This window comes from Phacochoerus africanus, chromosome 11 (assembly GCF_016906955.1).
Source record: "Phacochoerus africanus isolate WHEZ1 chromosome 11, ROS_Pafr_v1, whole genome shotgun sequence".
NCBI classification, from domain to species: domain Eukaryota; kingdom Metazoa; phylum Chordata; class Mammalia; order Artiodactyla; family Suidae; genus Phacochoerus; species Phacochoerus africanus.
Genome location: NC_062554.1, coordinates 134,301,552 through 134,321,532, shown reverse-complemented (window position 1 = coordinate 134,321,532; position 19,981 = coordinate 134,301,552). Strand labels below are relative to the sequence as shown.

Below are 19,981 nucleotides of genomic sequence, written 5' to 3'. Positions count from 1 at the left end.
TTTATTTCTGAGCGCTCTATCCTGTTCCACTGATTTGTGTGTCTGTTTTAGTGCTAGCACCATATTGTTTTGATGACTGTAACTTTGTAGTATAGTCTGAAGTCAACTTTCCTCTTAGAACTGCTTTTGTTCGATCTCAAAGATTTTGAATTGTTGTGTTTTTGTCATTTTCTCCAGATTTTTAAAAAATTTCTTCTTTGATTACATCAGTAATCTATTGCTTGTTTAGTAGCATACTGGTTTTTTGTTGTGTTTTGTTCTGTTCTGTTTTTTGTCTTTTTAGGGCCACACTTACAGCATATGGAGGTTCCAGGCCAGGGGTCTAATCAGTGAGTGCTGTAGCTGCCAGCCTACGCCAGTGCCACAGCAACTCTGGATCCAAGTGGCGTCTGTGACCTACACCACAGCTCACAGCAACACTGGATCCTTAACCCACTGAGTAAGGCTTGGGATCGAACCCACATCCTCATGGATGCTGGTCGGGCTCATTAACTGCTGAGCCACGACAGGAACTCCTAGTAGCATACTGTTTGACCTCTACCTGTTTGTGTTGTTCTATGTATTTTAAGTATGATCACATTGAATCTGCAGGCTAATTCTGACATTTACAGTAAGCAAATGATAAATTTGCTTACTGTACCACAGAATATTGTTCCAGGAAATGTTAATGGACAGGAAGAAGAATGCTTTGATACTGAAAGAAATTTATAGTACTTTGATACTACTTTCAATGAAAAAAATTAATACAGTTCGTATAAGGAAAATTAAATTATAAGGATTTTTGTACAAAGGCAAAAAATCAACACCTATGAATTTAGAGGACTTTAAGCTTTATTTTTCTCCTTCATCTTTCCTCTGCTTATGTTTTTCCTTTTTTCTAGGACCTCCCAGTCCCAGTGATGCATCACCACCTAAAGATGCTGAGAGTTTAGGTATTATTTTGGTTGTTAATAACCCTTTATCATGAGGCACTAGTTTTCTATGTGTATATATTACCATTATCAGTAGTTAGAGAAGAAACAACCTGTCACAAACTGCTGATAATTGTTCCATTTTTAATTGTAAAACTGTTTATTTTAAAGGTGCAGGTACCATGACAGATAAAAGTGGTAGTATGTAAAGATACATGTAGATAATATAATTTTTTAAGAATTTCCCCAACTTAGGATTCCTAGCATGGTAAGTTTACTTTCTTAAATAATATAGTTATGTGTAGTTTAAAATATATAAAGCATAGCTTGCTTTCCTTGTGACAGTGTTACTTTGTGTTGGTGATGTCTAGATAAATTTTCTTGCTCTTGGTACTTGGACTACACAAGCCTTAAAGTGCTATTAGTTGGGTTAGTTTCCCTGTAACAGGCTGGAAAGTCACCGTTGATGTTGGCTCACAGAGTTCACACAGTACACGTTAGAGAACTTGATGGAGTGTAGTTGTGACAGTTCAATGAAATGTGAAGATTTATTGATAAGGATGGAGTTTCCTGGTGGTGTAGTGGGTTAAGGACCTGGCATTGTCACTGCTGTGACTCGGGTCACAGCTCTGGCGCTGATTCGATCCCTGACCTGGGGCCTTCAGCTTGCCATGCATGTGGCCAAAAGAAGAAAGATTTATCGAAAGGGAATGAAGAAAAATAACTATTACTTCTCTTTATAAAGTTAATCTTTTTATAAAATGCACTTGAGGCCTGCTGTATTTTCCCTTGGAACACTGTGGTCAAACTGCCACTGTGCCAGGCGAATTCAGTGCCATCTTAAGATGCTTATACTGGATAATATGTATGAAGTGAAAAAAAAAATAGAGCTGATCATAACATTTTGTACCTTGAATTAGAGATAATAAAAATATTGGCAGTTTAGCAGCAGAGGTACCACTGACGAGCATTTCTAGGCATTAAGGTTTGGTAGTATTGAGTTCCCTCGTGCTCTCGTAGTTAGACCCGAGGGAACTTTCACTGCTATGGCCCGGGGTCAGACCCTGGTCTGGGAACTGAGATTCTACACCAAGCCACTGCTCACCACAGCCACAATAAATGAGTAAATAAATAAAAATAAAAATGGGTAAAGGATTAAATAAAAGATTTGGGGGTATTACTTATTGCTCTCTGGATAGTCAAAAATGCCAGGGTTTTGTTTCTTTGCATAGTTTTTATCCTTGTGCTCTGCTGTTTCATTTACATTTTTAGAATCTCCTTGGGAGTTAGGACTATGTTTTAATTTGGAGTAAGAGGGAATAGGAGCTATGAAGATACAATAAGGTACTGTTTGTAAAGACTCTGCAAATAGCATATATGTGATGTATTAATAGCACTCCATTTATGACTTATTCCACAGACCCATTTAGGGAAAATATATAAATTTGTAATAAAATCATAAGTAATACTAGACGGTTGAACTAAACTGATTACAACAAGATAACTACATTTTTATTTTTAATTTATTTTATTGAAGATTTTTATTTTTTCCATTATAGTTGATTCACAAAGGTCTGTCAATTTCTGCTGTACAGCAAAGTGACCCAGTCGTGTGTGTGTGTGTGTGTGTGTGTGTGTGTGTGTGTGTGTACACACAGGAGTGGGGGTGCTGGATCATATGGAGTTCTATAATTAGTTTTCTGAGGGACCTCCATACTGCTTTCCATTGTAGTTGTACCAATTTACATTCCCACCAACAGTGCAGGAGGGTTCCCTTTTCTCCACACCCCCTCCAGCACTTGTTATTTGTTGACTTGTTAATGATGGCTGTTTGATTGGAGTGAGGTGGTACCTCATAGTAGTTTTGATTTGCATTTTTCTCTAATAATTAGAGATGTTGAGCATTTTTTTCATGTGCCTGTTGGTCGTCTGTATGTCTTCTTTGGAGAAATTTTTATTCAGGTCTTCTGCCCATTTTTCAGTTGGGTTGTTGGGTTTTTTGCTGTTGAGTTGTATAAGTCAGTGATATATTTTAGAGATTAAGCCCTTGTCAGTTGCATCATTTGAAGCTATTTTCTCCAATTCTGTAGCTTGTCTTTTTGCCTTTTTTTATGGTTCTCTTTGCTGTGCAAAGGCTTTTAAGTTTGATTAGGTCTCATTGGTTTATTTTTGTTTTTATTTCTTGTTGCCTTGGGAGACTGACCTAAGAAAACATTTGTACAGTTGATGTCAGAAAATGTTTTGCCTATGTTCTCTTTTTTAAGTCTTTAAGCCATCTTGAGTTTATTTTTTGTGCATGGTGTGAGGGTGCGTTCTAGTTTCATTGATTTACATGCAGCTGTCCAGGTTTCCCAGCACCACTTGCTGAAAAGACTGTTTTTTTCCTCATTTTATATTCTTGCCTCCTTTGTTGAAGATTTAGTGACTGTAGGTGTCTGGGTTTATTTCTGGTTCTCTGTTCTGTTCCATTGATCTGTATGTCTGTTTTGGTACCAGTTCCACACTGTCTTGGTTACTGTAGCTCTTAATATTGCCTGAAGTCTGGGAGAGTCATGCCTCCTGCTTGGTTTTTGTTCCTCAGGATTGCTTTGGCAATTCTGGGTCTTTTATGGTTCCATATAAATTTTGGGGTTGCTTGTTCTAGTTCTGTAAAAAATGTCCTGGTAATTTGACGAGGATTGCAGTGAATTTGTGGATTGCTTTGAGTAGTACGGCCATCTTAACAATATCAAGTCTTCCATTCCAAGAGCATGGAATATCTTTCCATTTCTTTGAATCCTCTTTAATTTCCTTAATTCCTGTTTTATAGTTCTCAGCATATAAGTTTTTTACCTCCTTGGTCAGGTTTATTTCTAGGTGTTTAATTTTGGGGGGTGTGATTTTAAAAGGTATTGTATTCTTATGTTCCTTTTCTAATATTTCATTGTTAGTATACAGAAATGCAACTGATTTCTGAATGTTAATATTGTATCCTGCTACTTTGCTGAATTCATTGATTTGCTTTGAGTAGTTTTTGTGTGGAGTCCTTAGGGTTTTCTATATATAGTATTAAGTCATCTGCATAGAGTGACAGTTTTATTTCGTCTCTGTCTCTTCCAGTTTGATACCCTTTATTTCTTTCATTTGTCTGATTGCTGTGGCTGGTACTTTCAATACTATGTTAAGTAAAAGTGGGAGAGTGGGCATCTTTGTCTTGTTCCAGATTTTAGTGGGAAGGCTTCCAGCTTTTCTCCATTGAGTATTATATTGGCTGTGGGTTTGTCATAAATGGCTTTAATTATGTTCCCTCTATACCCACTTTGGTGAGTTTTTATCATGAATGGATGTTGGATTTTTGTTTGTTTTTTGTCTTTTGTCCTTTTTAGGGCCGCACCGGTGGCATACGGAGGTTCCCAGGTGAGGGGTCTAATCAGAGCTGTAGCTGCCAGCCTACGCCAGAGCCACAGCAACGCCAGATCTGAGCCGCATCTGCAGCCTACACCACAGCTCACAGCAACGCTGGATCCTTAACCCACTGAGCGAGGCCAGGGATCGAACCTGCAACCTCATGGTTCCCAGTCAGCTTTGTTTCCACTGCACCATGACGGGAACTCCTGGATGTTGGATTTTGGCACATGCTTTTTCTGCATCTATTGAGATGATCATGTGATTTTTGACTTTTCTTTTGTTAATGTGGTGTATGACGTTGATTGACTTGTGTATGTTGAACCATCCTTGTGCACCTGGGATGAATCCCACCTGGTCGTGGTGTATGCTGTTTTTTGTATGTTGTTGGATTCGGTTGGCTAAAATTTTGTTGAGATTCTTTGCATCTGTATTCATCAAATATATTGGCCTATACTTTTCTTTTTCAGCAGTATCTTTGGTTTTCATATAAGGATGCTGATGGCTTCATAGAATGTCTTTGGGAGTGTTCTTTCTTCAACCTTCTGGAGAGGTTTAAGAAGGATGGGTATAAGTTCTTCTTTGTATGTTTGGTAGAATTCGCCTATGAAGCCATCTGGTCTTGGCCTTTTGTTTATAGGGAACATTTTTATTATATATTGAATTTCACTTCTAGTGATTAGTCTATTCAGTTGATCTATATCTTCTTGATTCATTTTGGGGGCGGGTTGTAATGTAAGTCTCTAGAAAGTTGACTGTTTCTTCTAGGTTGTCGAATTTGTTGGCATGTAATTTTTCATAGTATTCTCTTGCGATTCTTTGTATTTCTGCAGTATCCTTTGAGATTTCTCCTTTTTTATTTCGTATTTTGTTTGAGTCTTTCTCTCCTCTTCTTGGTGAGTCTGGCTAGAGGTTTGTCAATTTTGTTTACACTTTCAAAGAACCAGCTCTTGGTTTTATTGATTTTTTTCCATTATTTTTTGAACCTCTATTTTATTGATTTCCTGTCTGATCTTTATGATTTCCTCCCTTCCGCTGACTTTAGGTTTTATTTGTTCTTTTTCTAATTCCTTTAGATGGTAGCTTAAGTTGTCAATTGGAGGTATTTCTTCTTTTCTGTTGAAGGCCTGTATTGCTGTGTATTTCTCTCTGAGTACTGCTTTTACAGCATCCCATAGATTTTGAATGGTTGTGTTTTCATTATCATTTGTCTCAAGGTATTTTTTTAATTTTCCCTTTTGATTTCCTCTTTTACCCATTTGTTCTTTAGTAGCATGTTGTTTAATCTTAGGCAGTCAGTCTTTTCTTATTTCTTTTCCTGTGGCTGATTTCTGATTTCATGCCATTGTGGTCTGAGAAGATGTTTGCAATAATTTCTACACTCTTAAATTTGTTGAGGTTAGTTTTGTGCCCAGTATATGGTCAATCCTTGGTAACGTTCCATGCGCACTTGAAAAGAATGTATTTACTGATTTTTTTTCTTTTTTGGATGTAATGACCTGAAAATGTCAAATAAGTCTAAATCTTCTCCTGTGTCATTTAAGATCTCTGTTGCCTCATTGATTTTCTGTCTAGAGGGTCTGTCCAGTGATGTGAGAGGGGTGTTAAAGTCTCCTACTAGTATTCCCATCAGTTTCTCCTTTTTATGTCTGTTACTATTTGTTGTGATATAGGAGTATTCATGCTCCTATTTTAGGGGCATATGTATTGACCCTTGTAATAGCCTTTTCTTGAGTCGATCCTTGTATCATTAAGCAGTGTCCTTCTTTGTCTTTCTTTATGACCTTCGTTTTAAAGTCTGTTTTGTCTGGTGTGAGTGTTGCACACACTGCTTTCCTGCGTTCCTGCGTTCTTCACTCACACATGACCTTTCTCCGTCCCCTCACTTTGAGTTTATGCTCTTGGAGACAGCATATTGCAGGCTCTTGTTTTTTAATCTAATCTGCCACTCTGTGTGTTTTGATTGGAGCATCCACTACATTGATAAAGTACTTATTGACAAATAATGTATTTATTGCCATTTTAAACCTTGTTTTCCTGTCGATTGTACTTTTCTCCTTTGTTCCTTTCTTTTTTGGTTGCATGATTTCTTTTATTTTATTTTTGTGTCCTCTTATTTATAGTTTTTGTAAATGTAATGTTTGGTTTTGATTTGTAGTTGTCCTGTTTTTCAAGTATGTTAACCCCTTCCTCTCTCTGCTTTTGCCTGAGAGTCATATAGGCTCAAACACATTGTTTAAAAAAAAAGAATCTAGATTTTCTTCCTTTCCTTCCTCACATTTTATGATTTTGAAGTTCTTTTTTAATATGTTCATGTTTGTCTTTTTCTGCTCTTTGTGTTTATTGTTGCTTGCACAATAGGGTTTTTTTTTCCTTTGAAATTTTTAAATACTGGCTTATTTAAGCAACTGCTTTCCAGCTATGATTCCTCCATCCTTTCTTCTCACTTCTTTTTTATTTGGAGAAGGCCTTTCAGTATTTCTTTTAGAGTGGGTTTGGTACCTGTACTCTTTTAGTTTTCATTTGTTGGAGAACTTCTTCATTTCTCCTTCTGTTTTAAATGACAATCTTGCTGGCTAGAGTGGCAGATTCTTCTCTTTTAGAACTTGGAATATACCTTGCCACTCTCTTCTGGCCTGTAGTGTTTCTGCAGAGAAATCAGCTGATAGCCTTATGGGGGTTCCCTTATAATTAATGCTTTGCTTTTCTCTTGCTGCCTTTAGAATCCTCTCTTTAACTTTTGCCATTGTTATGATAATATGTCTCGGTGTGGGCCTGTTTGGGTTCAACTTGTTTGGGGCCCCCTGTGCTTCCTGTATCTTGATATCTGCTTCCTTTAGATTTGGGACATTTTCACCCATAATTCCTTCAAATATATTTTCACCCCCCTTTTCTTTTTCTTCTCCTTCTGGAATCCCTGTTATGTGTAGATTGGCCTGATTTATAGTAACCCATAGATCTCTTATATTGCTTTCATGTTTTTTCATTTGGTTTTCTTTCTGCTGTCCTGATGGGGTGATTTACATTATTCTATCTCCTAAGTCACTAATTGGTTCTTCTGCATTATTCATTCTGCTCCTGAGTGCCTTTAACTCAGCTTGCATCTCTACAAATGAATTTTCTAATTTTTCTTGGCTTCCCCTTGTATTTTCTAGTTTCTTTCTAAAGCAATCTGCATTACTGTTGGTAATCTGCTCTTCTCCTTCAGTGTTTTTGCTGTGTCCGTTTGAACTCGTGTCCGTTAAGCTGCACAGGTCTATTTCATTGTTTGCTCCTTCAGGGGAAGAATTCTCCTGCTCTTTTAACTGGGAATGGTTCCTGGTCATCTTCATTTCACTTATATTTTTCTTATTCTGTGAGTTCAGGGGGAACAACTACGGTAGTCTTGGAGGGATATTTATATGTGCAGGTGCCCCTGGGTGTTTTGTGAGAGCTTGCTTTTTATTTTTAAGGTTCTGTGTGTGCTTCCAGGGAGATGGAGGCAGTGGGCAGGGCTAGTAGCCAGTGCCTGGTTGCCGGGCCCTTGACAGTGGCAAGGACCTGCAGGAAGGTGGCGTAGGCTACTCCTAGCCGCAGGGCCCTGGGACGTGACAGTGGTCAGGCAGGTATAGGTGGCGCCCGGAGTTTCTGGCAGTGGCTGCAGCAGGGCAGGTGTGTTCCCAGGGGAGTGAGAGCAACAACAGGTGGTGCTCGGTTGCAGTGCCCTCTTCTTTGCTGACCTCTGAGGTGACTGGGGTCGCAGGTGCTCCCTGTTCACAGGCCCCTGGTGGTGGCAGGCCACGTCCCCCTCTGGTGTCTGAGATGACTGCTGTGGTTTGTCCCCACTGCCTGTAGACCACGCAAGAGGTGCCACATCACACTCAGACCCCCGCTGCCCTCAGCCCGCAGCCCTCGCAAGTGGTGCCGCAGCACCCATAGCCTATGCCAGAGGTGCCCTGCCCTCCCAGAGTCGGCACATGCCCAGGGAAATACATTCCTCTGGCTGTCCACCCTCCTCTCGCCTTCTCCAGCAGCGGGGCCTCGCGTCTCCTGTGGGCCCAGACCTCCTCCCAGGTTCCCGCGGCTCCCCGCCTGTGGCGCACCGCTCCCTAGCCCCTCGGGCCGTCTCCACACAGCCACCCCTGGTCCTCTCCCCCGAACTGACCTCTGGAGCCTGAGTCTCCGTGCCCAGCCCCGACCCGAGCGTCTCCAGCTCTGTTGTCCGGGACGGTGGCGCAGATGGTCTGTGCAGCTCTCACTCTACTTTGCCTTCTCTAGTCCAGCAGCTGCACTTTTCTCTGCGACGCTGAGGACCTTCTGTCTCTGCTGATCTCCCCGAGGTCAGGTGGCTCTCCAGGGTGTGGGTTCCTTTCCTTTTTAGCAGCTCCCTCTCAGGAGTGCTGATCCCGTCCTGATTCCTTTTCTCTCTCTCTCTTTTTTTCCCCCTTTTGTTCTACCCAGTTATGTGGAGGGTTTCTTGCGCATTTTGGAGGTGTAAGTTTCTTCTGCAAGTGTTTTAGCAGATGTTCTGTTTGAATCGTTCTACACGGAGGTGGCTTTTTCTGATGTGTTTGTGGGAGAAGGTGAGCACCACGTCTTACTCCTCTGCCATCTTGATCCTTCCCCCTTTCCAAAATTAAAATTCTTTTCCTCTAGTTAATTCTGATTGTTCAGGTTACCTTTACTAAATAACCAGATACAGTAGCTAAAACAATGAAAACGAGGCTCCTGTTCAGAGTGTCACAAAGCGGATCCTGTACCTGGAATCTGTTTGGAAGGGTTCTGTGATCAGAATGACCTGGAACCACTAGCGAAGGTGCTAAACTAGATTCCCAAGTTGTGTTTTATGGTTATAGATGCCCTGATCAAGGTAAAATACAGTTGCTACTTGGAGACCCTATGTCCTCAATTACCTCCCAAAATGTTCTCATTTTTTTCTCAGGTGGAGGAATCATCGCTGCAATTGTTGTGGGCCTCTGTAAGTATCTCAGACTTTGATGCCCATTAAATCAAGGCATTACTCTGAAAAAGGGCAGTGTTTTTTAAAATAATTTTGCAGTTTCTATAGCTTTATAGCTTTAAATTAAATAAAACAAGAAAACCTGGGCGTTCCCATGGTGATACAACAAACAAATCCGACCAGGATCCATGAGGATGCAGATGCCATCTCTGGCCTCGCTCAGTGGGTTGGGGATCCGGCATTGCCAGGAGCTGTGGTGTGGGTCACCGATGCGGCTCGGATCCTCTGTGACTGGGGCTGTGGTGTAGGCCAGCAGCTGTAGCTCCAATTTGACCCCTGTTCTGGGAACCTCCATGTGCTGCAAGTGCGGCCCTAAAAAGCAAAACATAGGAAGGGAGGGCGGGAGGGAGGGCGGGAAAACCTGACCTTTTAAAAAAAGCCTGTTTGTCTGTTGCTTCATAGTCTGCACGGCCAGCTCCAAACCCTAAACAGTACATAGTTCAAGGTGATTACTCACACGAGTTTGCGTCTCCAATATTGTCTGAGTGACTTTCTAATTAAGTCAAGGACTCTGCCTTACTGTGGCTTGTGTACTATGGTAATTGGATTTAGATGCTTAAGAGTCCAGATGGAATACACATGTATATGTGCTTATAGAAGGTAACACTTTCTGCCCATGGAGATCTGACAAATTTATTTCTTTTGCTAGAAAAATTTGAATTTGGCAATGATTTTTTATAGTTACATGTCATTTGTTTCCTGATTTCTCATACTAGTTGGCATTGCAGTAGTTGCTGCTGTTGGTATATGCCTTTATCGTCATAAATGCAAGAAAAGGTAAGTGAAAGTATGTTTCTTTAGCTTATCAGTCCTTCTTCCTGTGGACATACTTTTGTGTAGCGTCTTTTTGTACTGCATGCTGTCTTTTTTTAAAAATGTGCCTGCATGCGTGCACTGAATTACATGTCATTGCTAATAATATTTTCCTTTGTTTTTAATAACATTGCAAGAAGAGTAATCTGTGCAGGTCGCTTCAGCTAATTATGATGCAAGAAAATTTTCTGTGGGATTTGAGGTTTATGTGCTATCGGAAATAAATCATGGACTGTTATGGGGCCTTCCCTACACTGGGTGTATCCAGCTTCCTAAATTGGACTAATGAGCAAGATTAAATATAAAATGATCCACTGTGGAGACTTTGACAGCGGTAGTCACTGAAATTTTTGTGGTGAACCTTTTCAGCTGTCCATATAACTTAGTTCTAAGAAGTATTATGTAGGTGGCTCCTTCAGATACCCACTTTGCTTTCTTTTCATTTAAAGTTTTTTATACAAGCTACACTGGGAAATTAAAAGCAACACTATTTGATTTCCCTCTTATGTTCTCTTAATTTACTAGGTCGAAGTAAAACTGATGTGCTTAAAGTAAAAGTTGCTGAGAGGGTAAGATTTACAAGGCACCTCATGAACTTTATCTGTCCTTTAATCTATAAAAATGAAATAAGTGGGGGGCTTGGAATTGAAAAAAGGTACAAATGCATCTTCTAAGGAGAACAGAGTTTTTAAACAATATCTTGAACTTTAGTTAATCTAAAATCTCATGGAATTCAGGCAAGAAACCTGGAGCACAGACCTCGAAAAGGTGCTTTGACGTTTCTGATTTTTAATGATTTTTCTTCCTCTATTGCTTTTGAAATAGCTTTGAATTCAAACTAATAATTGGAAACGATTGGTAGGAGTTCCCGTCGTGGCACAGTGGAAACGAATCCGACGAGGAACCATGAGGTTGTGGGTTCGATCCCTGGCCTCGCTCAGTGGGTTAAGGATCCAGCGCTGCCGTGAGCTGTGGTGTAGGTCACACATGTGGCTCGGATCTGGCGTGGCTGTGGCTGTGGTGTAGGCTGGCAGCTGTAGCTCAGATTGGACCCTTAGCCTGGGACCCTCCCTATGCCTCAGGTGCTAGCCTAAAAAGACAAAAAAAAAAAAAAAAGACAAAAACTATTGGTATTCATGGCTTTATGATATATATTCCTTTTATATTAATCCCTGGGTTTGGACTATATCATAAAAGTACATTCTTCACTCATAAAGAGCTCAAGCGTTTTTTGTTATATAAAATATAACTTCTTGGTTATATTTTGAAAATACCCACAGTACCTTCATTTGAGTCTTAAATCTTATATTTGTAGAACACATAATATGCAGATTTGGTTTCTCTACCAGCACTGTTTTTTGTTTTTTTTTTTCTTTCTTGGCTGCACCTGTGGCACATGGAAATTCCCAGGCTGGGGATTGAATCCAAGCTGCAGCTGCAACCTGTGCCACAGTTGCAGCAACACCAGATCCTTAATCCACTGTGCCTGGCTGGGGTTCAAACTCATACCGCCACAGAAACAATGCTGGATCATTAACCCCCTGTGCCACAGCAGGAACTCCAGTAGCGTATTTTTAAAACTATGGAGACACTGCAGTCTGTGAGTAGGAAATACTACCAGTGACATATGCCAAGTCTAAAAGATTTATGTAGAAATGTCCTCTGAAGAAAACAAAACAAAATAGCTTTATGCTCCTCATTCTCCTTCTTTGTTTTAAACATCACAATCCAAAATACTTTAAAGGTTCCCTAACAAGGAGTCACCGAACTCTTCCAGCGACCAGTGATCGAGTGTTTTAATTCCAAACAATTATCTGATCACCGTGCCTGCAGATTAAAGTTTCAGTGGCATCAGAGACCTGAGACCCCATTTCTAATGAGCTCCCAGGCTCTGATGCTGCTGCGCCTGGAATACATTTTGAGAAACCAGGGTGTAGGCCTCTGCGGCCGTGCCCATGCTCTTTAAACTTGAAGAACCGCCATCAGGCTTACTGGGAAATGTTTCACCTGTTCAAGATAACTGGATTTTGTAAAAGACTCCTCATTTATGTGTATGTTTTTTAAAAGGACGTGCAGTAACACCTAGCTTTATTTTGCTTGTCCTTTAATGGAAAAAAACGAAAATCATCGTATTCTCCCACCACACACACACACACACACACACACACACACACACTGCTTTTCTTGCTTTAAAAACTCCTTTCCAAGGCTATAAAGTGTATGCAGTTGACTCCTATATTTCTCAAGATAACCCTGGAAGCAGAGTACCAGGCACAGATAATCCAAGTTGGTGTTCACACGTGATACGCGGTGGGTTTAGTGTAAACTTGTATTTATGGTGATCTGGGAACAGCGTGACCCTGCTCTGGGCTTTATAGCAAAGCATGAAAAAGATCTGCACGGTCGCTTATGATCACTACGTTATGATGAAAAATGGCTAAAATGTTTAGTGCTCTGCGACAGTTTTCGGTGTCTTAGCTCTCAGCCAAGAGCAGGACAGGATGCCCGTTGGTCTGATGGGCTTCATCTTTGCCCTCCTTCCTCTTCCCTTCGTAACTAACTCTTCTACGACTCTCTCCAGACGTGGAACCCAGCCCCTTCCCTCGCCTGTGCTACTGCCTGGGTCCCGTTTTGCATGTCATGACTGTGTGCTTCCAAAAAATGCCTTTCGTTCGTATTTTTTTGCCTAAACGCATGATTTTGTCTCTACTTGAGTTAAATCATCACTGAATCCACGCATTAGAATTATTGTGTAATTTATGCTTTTTACTAACCGTGACCAAATAATTTTTCTTTTTTTCCATTAAGGATATTTGTTTTTTGTTGCAATTTAGAAATAATTTACTGTTATGCTGATACGGAAACTTTGCAATTTTTTTAGTTGTCTCCTTAAAGGAATCTTTCTTTTTTTTTTTTTTTTTTTGTCTTTTTGCCATTTCTTGGGCCGCTCCCTAGGCATATAGAGGTTCCGAGGCTAGGGGTCGAATCAGAGCTGTAGCTGCCACAGCAATGCGGGATCCGAGCCGCGTCTGCGACCTACACCACAGCTCACGGCAATGCCAGATCCTTAACCCACTGAGCAAGGCCAGGGATCGTACCCGCAACCTCATGGTTCCTAGTCGGCTTTGTTAACCACTGCGCCACGACAGGAACTCCTGCTTAAAGGAATCTTACTGAAGCTTTTTGACTGTACTATAGTTAATCCAGTTCAGGTGGTAGGGAGTAGCATGACTTGGGCCAAAACGGTGAAGGAGCAAAATAGCTTGAACATTTTTTTAAACCCTCTTCTCAAATTCTTGGGCATTCCACAGAGGTTTCAAAAACTTTAAAACAGCAGCTAATACATGACAAAGGTTTCGTCGTTAGTCGAGAGAACACATTGCTGAAGTTTGGATGCATCCCAGGAAAATGAAAGGTCATCCATGAAGTTTTACGGAGATCGTCCCTCGGGGGAAGACGCTTGTGCGGCGGGAAGAAACTCCTCCGCGTGCAAGATGCGCAGGACGCGGCATCGGCATGGAGCCGACACCTGCTCTGTGATCGCCTCTCAATTTAAGGTGCTGAAGACCAGGACCCTTCTCCTCATACGGCTTCCTTCTCTGAACGCGAGTTTACATTACTCGGTTCCGGCCACGCGCCCTCCACGGTAAACAGGTCGCAGGGAAATGTGGCATCTGTGTCTGCCGGATAAGGCGTCCAACTCCAAGCACCCTCTTGCGCCGAATGCCTGGTCCAGGTTCCTGTGGGGAACCGGGAGAGCCAGGATGTAGGAACCTCGTGGTCAGCTCTCCTTCCGGTCTCCCCAGTGAGACTCGCTAGCATTCCCGCTGGCTTTTGTCCCCTTTGTTGGGCCACAGCTCCTTCCTTTTGGGGCCGAGTCACTGGTATTCAGCCCCTTCCTCTTCTTCCGTGCAGCACCCTCCTCCCGCTGGGGGCCACAGACAAGCACATCTTATTTCTCTCTGAGGAGAGAGGAGAGAAAAGTTTGCTTTTGTCATGAAAGGTACCTGCTTTCTGTTTTGTTTTGTTTTTTTCCCCATCTGAAAAATGGTCCATGACCATGTAGCTGTCGGTAACCTCAGCTAAGCTGTGTGGACAGGCGGCATCCAAGAGGACACTCGTCTGTCCCCTTTGCTGGGTCCTTGCGGTTCTGTCCTGCGGCCCCTGCTGTGACGGGAGGTGCCGAGGACCCACCAGCTCCTGCTTTCACTTGGGCACCGGCAGAGCGATGTGCCCTCGTCCGCTTGCCAGACCATCCTGCACCTCTGCCTTCTAGAAGCTGTGAATTCCCAGCAAGGGCAGTATTTTAGCCCATGGGGAAATAATCCCGTGTCAACTGCAGAGAAGAAAACTGTTCTTGGACAGAAGCCAAAAGACATTGTATCAGATTTTGCAGACATTCAATTTCAGCTGGTACATATCCTGTCAAGACCCGCGTTTCCCTTGACTGCGGTTATTTTCAGCATGTAAAAGAGAAACCACCGCCACCACCACCAAAAAATCCTCAGATTTTGAGAAATTGTGAAAGGCATTGCCTTAAGCCACTTAACCCCTTCCACCTCTGTCTTTGAATGAAATGAATCGGAAGTGCCTCCTTTTTGTGCCAGAATGTGTGTCTGCAGAGCCGGGACGAGAGGAGATGATGCTCCCGTGACTTACGATGACGGGAGGCGCTACCCTAGGTTCTAGTCCTGAGTGAGTTTGCGAGCAGATTCTACAAAGGCCAGTGACAGGAAGGGCAGTGTCCTGGTAAAAGCACAGTGGTGTTTGATCACAGGCGCCACAAGGGGAAGGCAAAACACACCAGCCAGGAAGGCGGTGTGGGCCTCCCCAGCCCTGTCTTTCTGCTGGGCTCTCTAAGGGTACCTTTGAGGCCAGAGCCAAGCAGGAAAGTAGTTTTCAGATGGCCATGAGCTTCAGGGTGTCTGTAGACATTTGAAGTTAATCTCATGACTGCTGCAGTTGTAATATAATACAACCCTAGTTAGTAATTCACTTTCATATTTTAATCAAATTCAAATCGCTTCATTGTTATATCAAACGAATGTTTCTTTAAATTTATATTAATGCTGATGTAATCTTTTTCAAATATTGGATTCTATTTAAAATTCTGTTTCTTAAAAAAGGGATTCTGCTACTATGAGAAAAAAAAAGTATTGACCTCAACAAGTAGAAAAATCTAGTGTCTTGGCGGATTCAGTGCCAGGCCTCTTTATTGACCCTCCACACCAGTTCTTGGGGGCTGCTGAACTATTACAAGTGCAGGGCTGGGACAGTCATGCTTCATAGAGATGCCACCCCCACCCAAGGGCAACAGGAACGTCTGAAATGAACACAGGTGGCTCTTTCCCGAGGTGGGCGTCCGGAAGCATTCGCTGGTGTGGGCGTACTGTAAATGACTGACCCACATTTGGTTGTAGTTTGCCTGTTAGCGTACGTGTCCTATGCTGGGAGTGGCAGTGTGTCTCCCCATCCCACAGCCAGCAGCCCTGAGGGGCTTCTCAGGATTTCAGAAGTGGCTCATCTGTGTAAGGTGAGCTTGAGTGGAAAGTACCCACCAGATTCAAAGACACCGTGCAAAGAATTGGGGTCAAGTAAAATACCTTACAACTAATTGTCCTGCTTCTTTTTTTAATGCACCTTCTAGAAAATTGAGAATTACCTGCGTGTCTCATGTCATGTCTGTATGTCTTTGGATAATGCTGGACTTGAATAATAGATCTTAGAAAAGTGTTGTTACCAAAAAAGTATGTTGTGGGTTTTCGTTACTGAGGGGCCTCTCCAATCAGGACACGTGGTTTCCCGACAGTGAGGGGAAATGAGGCATCGCTGAACTGAAACGCTGTTGGAACCTTTAGCTTTGTAAAGGTTTCAGCTCAGAGCCAGATTTGAATTGCAATACTAGGAAATTTTGTGTTTCTCTCTAGTCTTTTCCATTGGCCCTAAATTAAAATAAGGGAATATTTACTAAGTATATGTGACTGCTCTGGTTCTTGTCTTGGAGGGAATCGAAAATGTGATACAGGGATCAAAAAAGTGAGACTAGTTGAGCATTTGAAGTTACTTTAAAGGAATCCTCTGTTTACTTGTACAGTGACTGACTAGTATAAATACATTTTTGTTAATTGTCCATGTTCTAAATGGGCTCCTGGCATTTAATCAGAAGCCCGTTTTTTCAGTTATGTTCATTTCTGATGCTGTGTTCTTACCTTCCTTTGTAGGAAAACAGAGATTAGTGCTTCATACAGCACCTACCAGGATAAAGCAGCCACTCCAGCAGAATAGACGGACTAAATGACTTCCACAAACCCTTGAAAATGAAGGAAATGTCAGCATTTGAGAGAAAGATCTTGAGGAGCTAGGTCCTCCTTTTTTCACATGGAAAAGACAAGTTCTGTATGACCTCACATGTGGAATCAAAAAAGTTTTTCTATGGCAAAGGAGATCGGCTTGAAGGGGTGGGGACGGGGGAGGGGGTGGTTGGGGAAGGACTGAGTGAAGGCGGGCAGAAGACATACACCTTTTACACTTTCTCACCTGTAAGATAAACAGGGACTGAGAGGGACTGCACAGCTTAGTGACTCCAGTTTGCGAGTGATACTGTATATTGGCCGGTTGCTAGGACCGCAGATACTTAAATCTGTAATCAGCTAGAAGAAAACCAGGTCTGTGTAGGTCTGTGCAGTGATGGATGGTAACTAAACTTTAATTGTGATCATTTTACAATAAGACATTATCAAATCCTGCTGTACAGCTGAAGCTTACACAATGCTGTATGTCAAACATGTCTCAGTACTGAAAGAAAAAAAATCTGTAACAATTATTTCCTGGCTTCTCACAGTATCAGGAGTAGAACTGCTAAACTGTAATGCTGACATTTTACTGGGGCTGGAGTGTGGCCCTTTGTGCTTCTTTGAAACGTGTATGAATTTAGGTTTGAACCTCTTGTTTTCCGTTAAGTGACACTTGTATTTGCAGGGCAAGCCAACACAGTATCCCCGGGTGTTAGGGTGGGCAAATATTGCTTCTCTGCAGTCTTTGAACTCAGAGAAATGGCATTCAAGATGATGATATTTACATTTCATTTGTAAAGAAAGCGATGTTGAAAATTTTTCTGTTCAAAGGTTCATGCCAGCTCTTCAGGTTCATTCATCTACAGTCCTAAAAATGTCTTTTACGTATGTGTGTACACTTCTTTTTACAAATGTGTGTGTGCACTGCTTCAGCTCTTAGTAAAAATAAGAATACTGAACACTGAGAATTTAAACACATTTGTCTTCCTGATAATGATTATCGGAAAATACTCTTAATGGGGTAAAACTGTATTTAAAAAGTTATTTGTATCTTCTTGGCGACTGAGAGAAGCTATAAAGTGTATACATGGCAGTCACCCTTTTCAATAGTAGGAAGGCAGTCTCAAGTAATCAAAAAGAACTCAGCGTCCGTTCCAGGCTTCTAGAAACAGTTGGAGGGCTCTAACACGCACAGCAAGAGTGCCGGCCGAGTCCAAAGCGGCCTCCAGTTCTCCTCAAGAGAATCCCACTCTTTAGAGGATGAGAAATCCACTCTAAATTCTGGCCATCGGTGGCCTTCCCTCCCAACTTGAATAGGCGTCTCGTAGGGAAAAACGTGTCACCCACGGGTAGGCAGTTAATGTAGAGAAAGTTCATCAGAGCAGGTCACGTCGCCGCGTCCGTAAAGCACAGAGTGAAAGTGAAGCCACGTGTTTCAGAAGAGCAAACTTACCTCTGTGGCTCCCCTGCCGCCCATGCAAAGGGAGGAAAAGAGCCAACAGCCCAGGTGGCTCTTGATGTTCAGGTGACACAGATCCCGGCCCTCTCCTCTGTCCTCACACCTGGCAGGGACTCTTTCCAAAGAGCCAGAGGCCGAAGAGGATGGCCTGCCCTTCCAATTCAGCTAAAACTCTTGCATCTACGCTTTTATAGTTAGTAGCTCAGGTTGGGCCAGAGAAGCGTTGCCTCGAGAGAGGAATGAGGAATCAAGCGTGGAACCAGGGGAAAATGATGTGACCCTCTAAGGACGTGTTTCTAAGACGCTGTAAGTGTTGCTTCTCTTTGCAAGGATTCTGCATTAACCATCAAGTAGTAGTTTGGACCTGTTTTCACATACTTTTCAAGGATGTAGCACTTTCTTGGAAGCAAGGGATGTGGCTGTCGTTCTTATTTCTTCAAAACCCTTCAAGGAGTGTTTGCAACCAAAGATGTGCACTTACCAAAACAGACTTTCGTAGTTTCCACTTCGGATTCAGTCTTTCCACTTTATTTATATGTGAGACTGAAATGGGTGTGTAAATATATATGATGTTCTGCTTGTCAAACCATTTGTCACTTACCTAAACATATGGGGAAACCACTGTTCTCTAGAAATGTAGAGGGAAAAAAGTGTATTTGAATTTAAAGGGCTCGTAAACCTGCAGGAATATATGCGTACTAGATGGATATGTGCTATGTATTATTGTAAATTTTGTGAAAGTTGTATCTTCTCACCTGCTATAAAAGACGTACTTTCAGAGCAGCTTTATTTGTGATGATGTGTGGTTTTCAGTGTCTCGTCTCATACCAGAACATGCTGCTAATTGGGGCCCACCTTCTCGAAGTATTTCCCTCCCCCAGTCACCACTCCTGCCCTCCCCTCCAGGCTTCTCCCCTCCCAGCCCATCATGTGCCTCCCCTGCTCAAAATGTGTTCAGTCGCACCACACTGCCTACAGCATGAAGCCCAAGTTTCTTCCAAGATCCTTGAAGACTTTCTATAGTTAATTCGCAGCTCTTCTTCCCAAGCCTTCGCTTTCTGCCACACTTCAGATAACCTGCTTCAGTCAAGCCAGACCACCTGCTCTGTGCTCTCTGCTCTGGTCCTGGTTCACTGCTGCCTGAAGCAGCTCTGGGCCTGTCCCGTCCGGGCATCTTCCAGGGCCCAGCTCTCAGTGCCTGTCCTGTGCAGCACTTGTGGTTTCTGCCCGGCTCTGAGAGTCCTCCTTATCTCCTGGCCTTGACTGAACTACCTTCAGATATCTGTGTCCGTGTGTGTGGTAGAATATGTCTCTCCCGCATCGGTTTCATGCATGGGTGTGGCTGGGTGATGAGAAACCCGAGGCCCAACCAAGAAAGCATAGCATTGGTGTGCATGGAACTGATAATGGAGTTTTAATGTACGCCAAAAAAAAGAAAAAAAAGGAAAAAAATACTTGCTCTCTTGGCAGATCTGAATTAAATATGTGAAACTATGACATCAGGCCTCCTCTGTGTTTCTGAGCCACGGCTACACACTGGAATCCCCTGGAGAGTTTTACTGATGCATGGTTCCTGCCCTGCCCAGAGAACTATCATGTCATGGCCTGGGCTGTGGCCTGGCCCTGGGATTCTTTAGAGCTTCCAAGCGATTCTAACATGCAGCTAAGGCTGAGACCCTCTGCATGAGGGGTTCTCAAGCCTGAGAGTCCACTCTACATATGGACTTTTATATAAAGACATAAGACGAATGCTTATGCTTCCAGAATAAATTTGTTCTGTAATTCAGCCTATGAAAGAAATCAGAAAATGCCTGAAGCTTGAATTAAGGTCTTGAATTAAGTATCCTAACCAAGAATAGATATTTTCGCATATTAAAATATTACATATTTGTATCCAAAAGCATAGTCTATCCAGAAACAAGGCAAAATTGAGAGAACGTACACGGGTTTTTGTTTCTCTAGGCTGCTTTGCTTTCATCATGTCCAGGCTCATCCAGAAAAGGTTATCCTGGCATGGTGGTCGGCCTTGATAATCCTGGCACTGCTGCCCTCCTGTGGACTCTCAGGGCATCTGACAGTCCCTTCCTTGGTTCAGACGTGATTGTTCAGAGGTTTGGGTCTG

At 42.4% G+C, this 19,981-nt stretch overlaps 1 protein-coding gene across 8 annotated transcripts in view; it reads left to right on the top strand.

Moving 5' to 3' along the window:
* CD46 (CD46 molecule) overlaps positions 1-18,642 on the top strand; it is a 54,162-nt gene extending 35,520 nt beyond the window's left edge. For 3 of the 8 annotated variants that reach the window (XM_047752445.1, XM_047752444.1, XM_047752449.1), the window contains 4 exons: positions 882-932; positions 9,217-9,252; positions 10,011-10,071; positions 16,329-18,642. In XM_047752445.1, the coding sequence (XP_047608401.1) occupies positions 882-932; positions 9,217-9,252; positions 10,011-10,071; positions 16,329-16,392 (212 nt within the window). In that variant the 3' untranslated portion in view covers positions 16,393-18,642. Of the gene's footprint in view, positions 1-881; positions 933-9,216; positions 9,253-10,010; positions 10,072-10,632; positions 10,677-16,328 lie in introns of all 8 variants that reach the window. The other 5 variants (XM_047752452.1, XM_047752450.1, XM_047752447.1 and 2 more) reach the window with 3 other exon arrangements.
* The last annotated feature ends 1,339 nt before the right edge of the window (positions 18,643-19,981 follow it).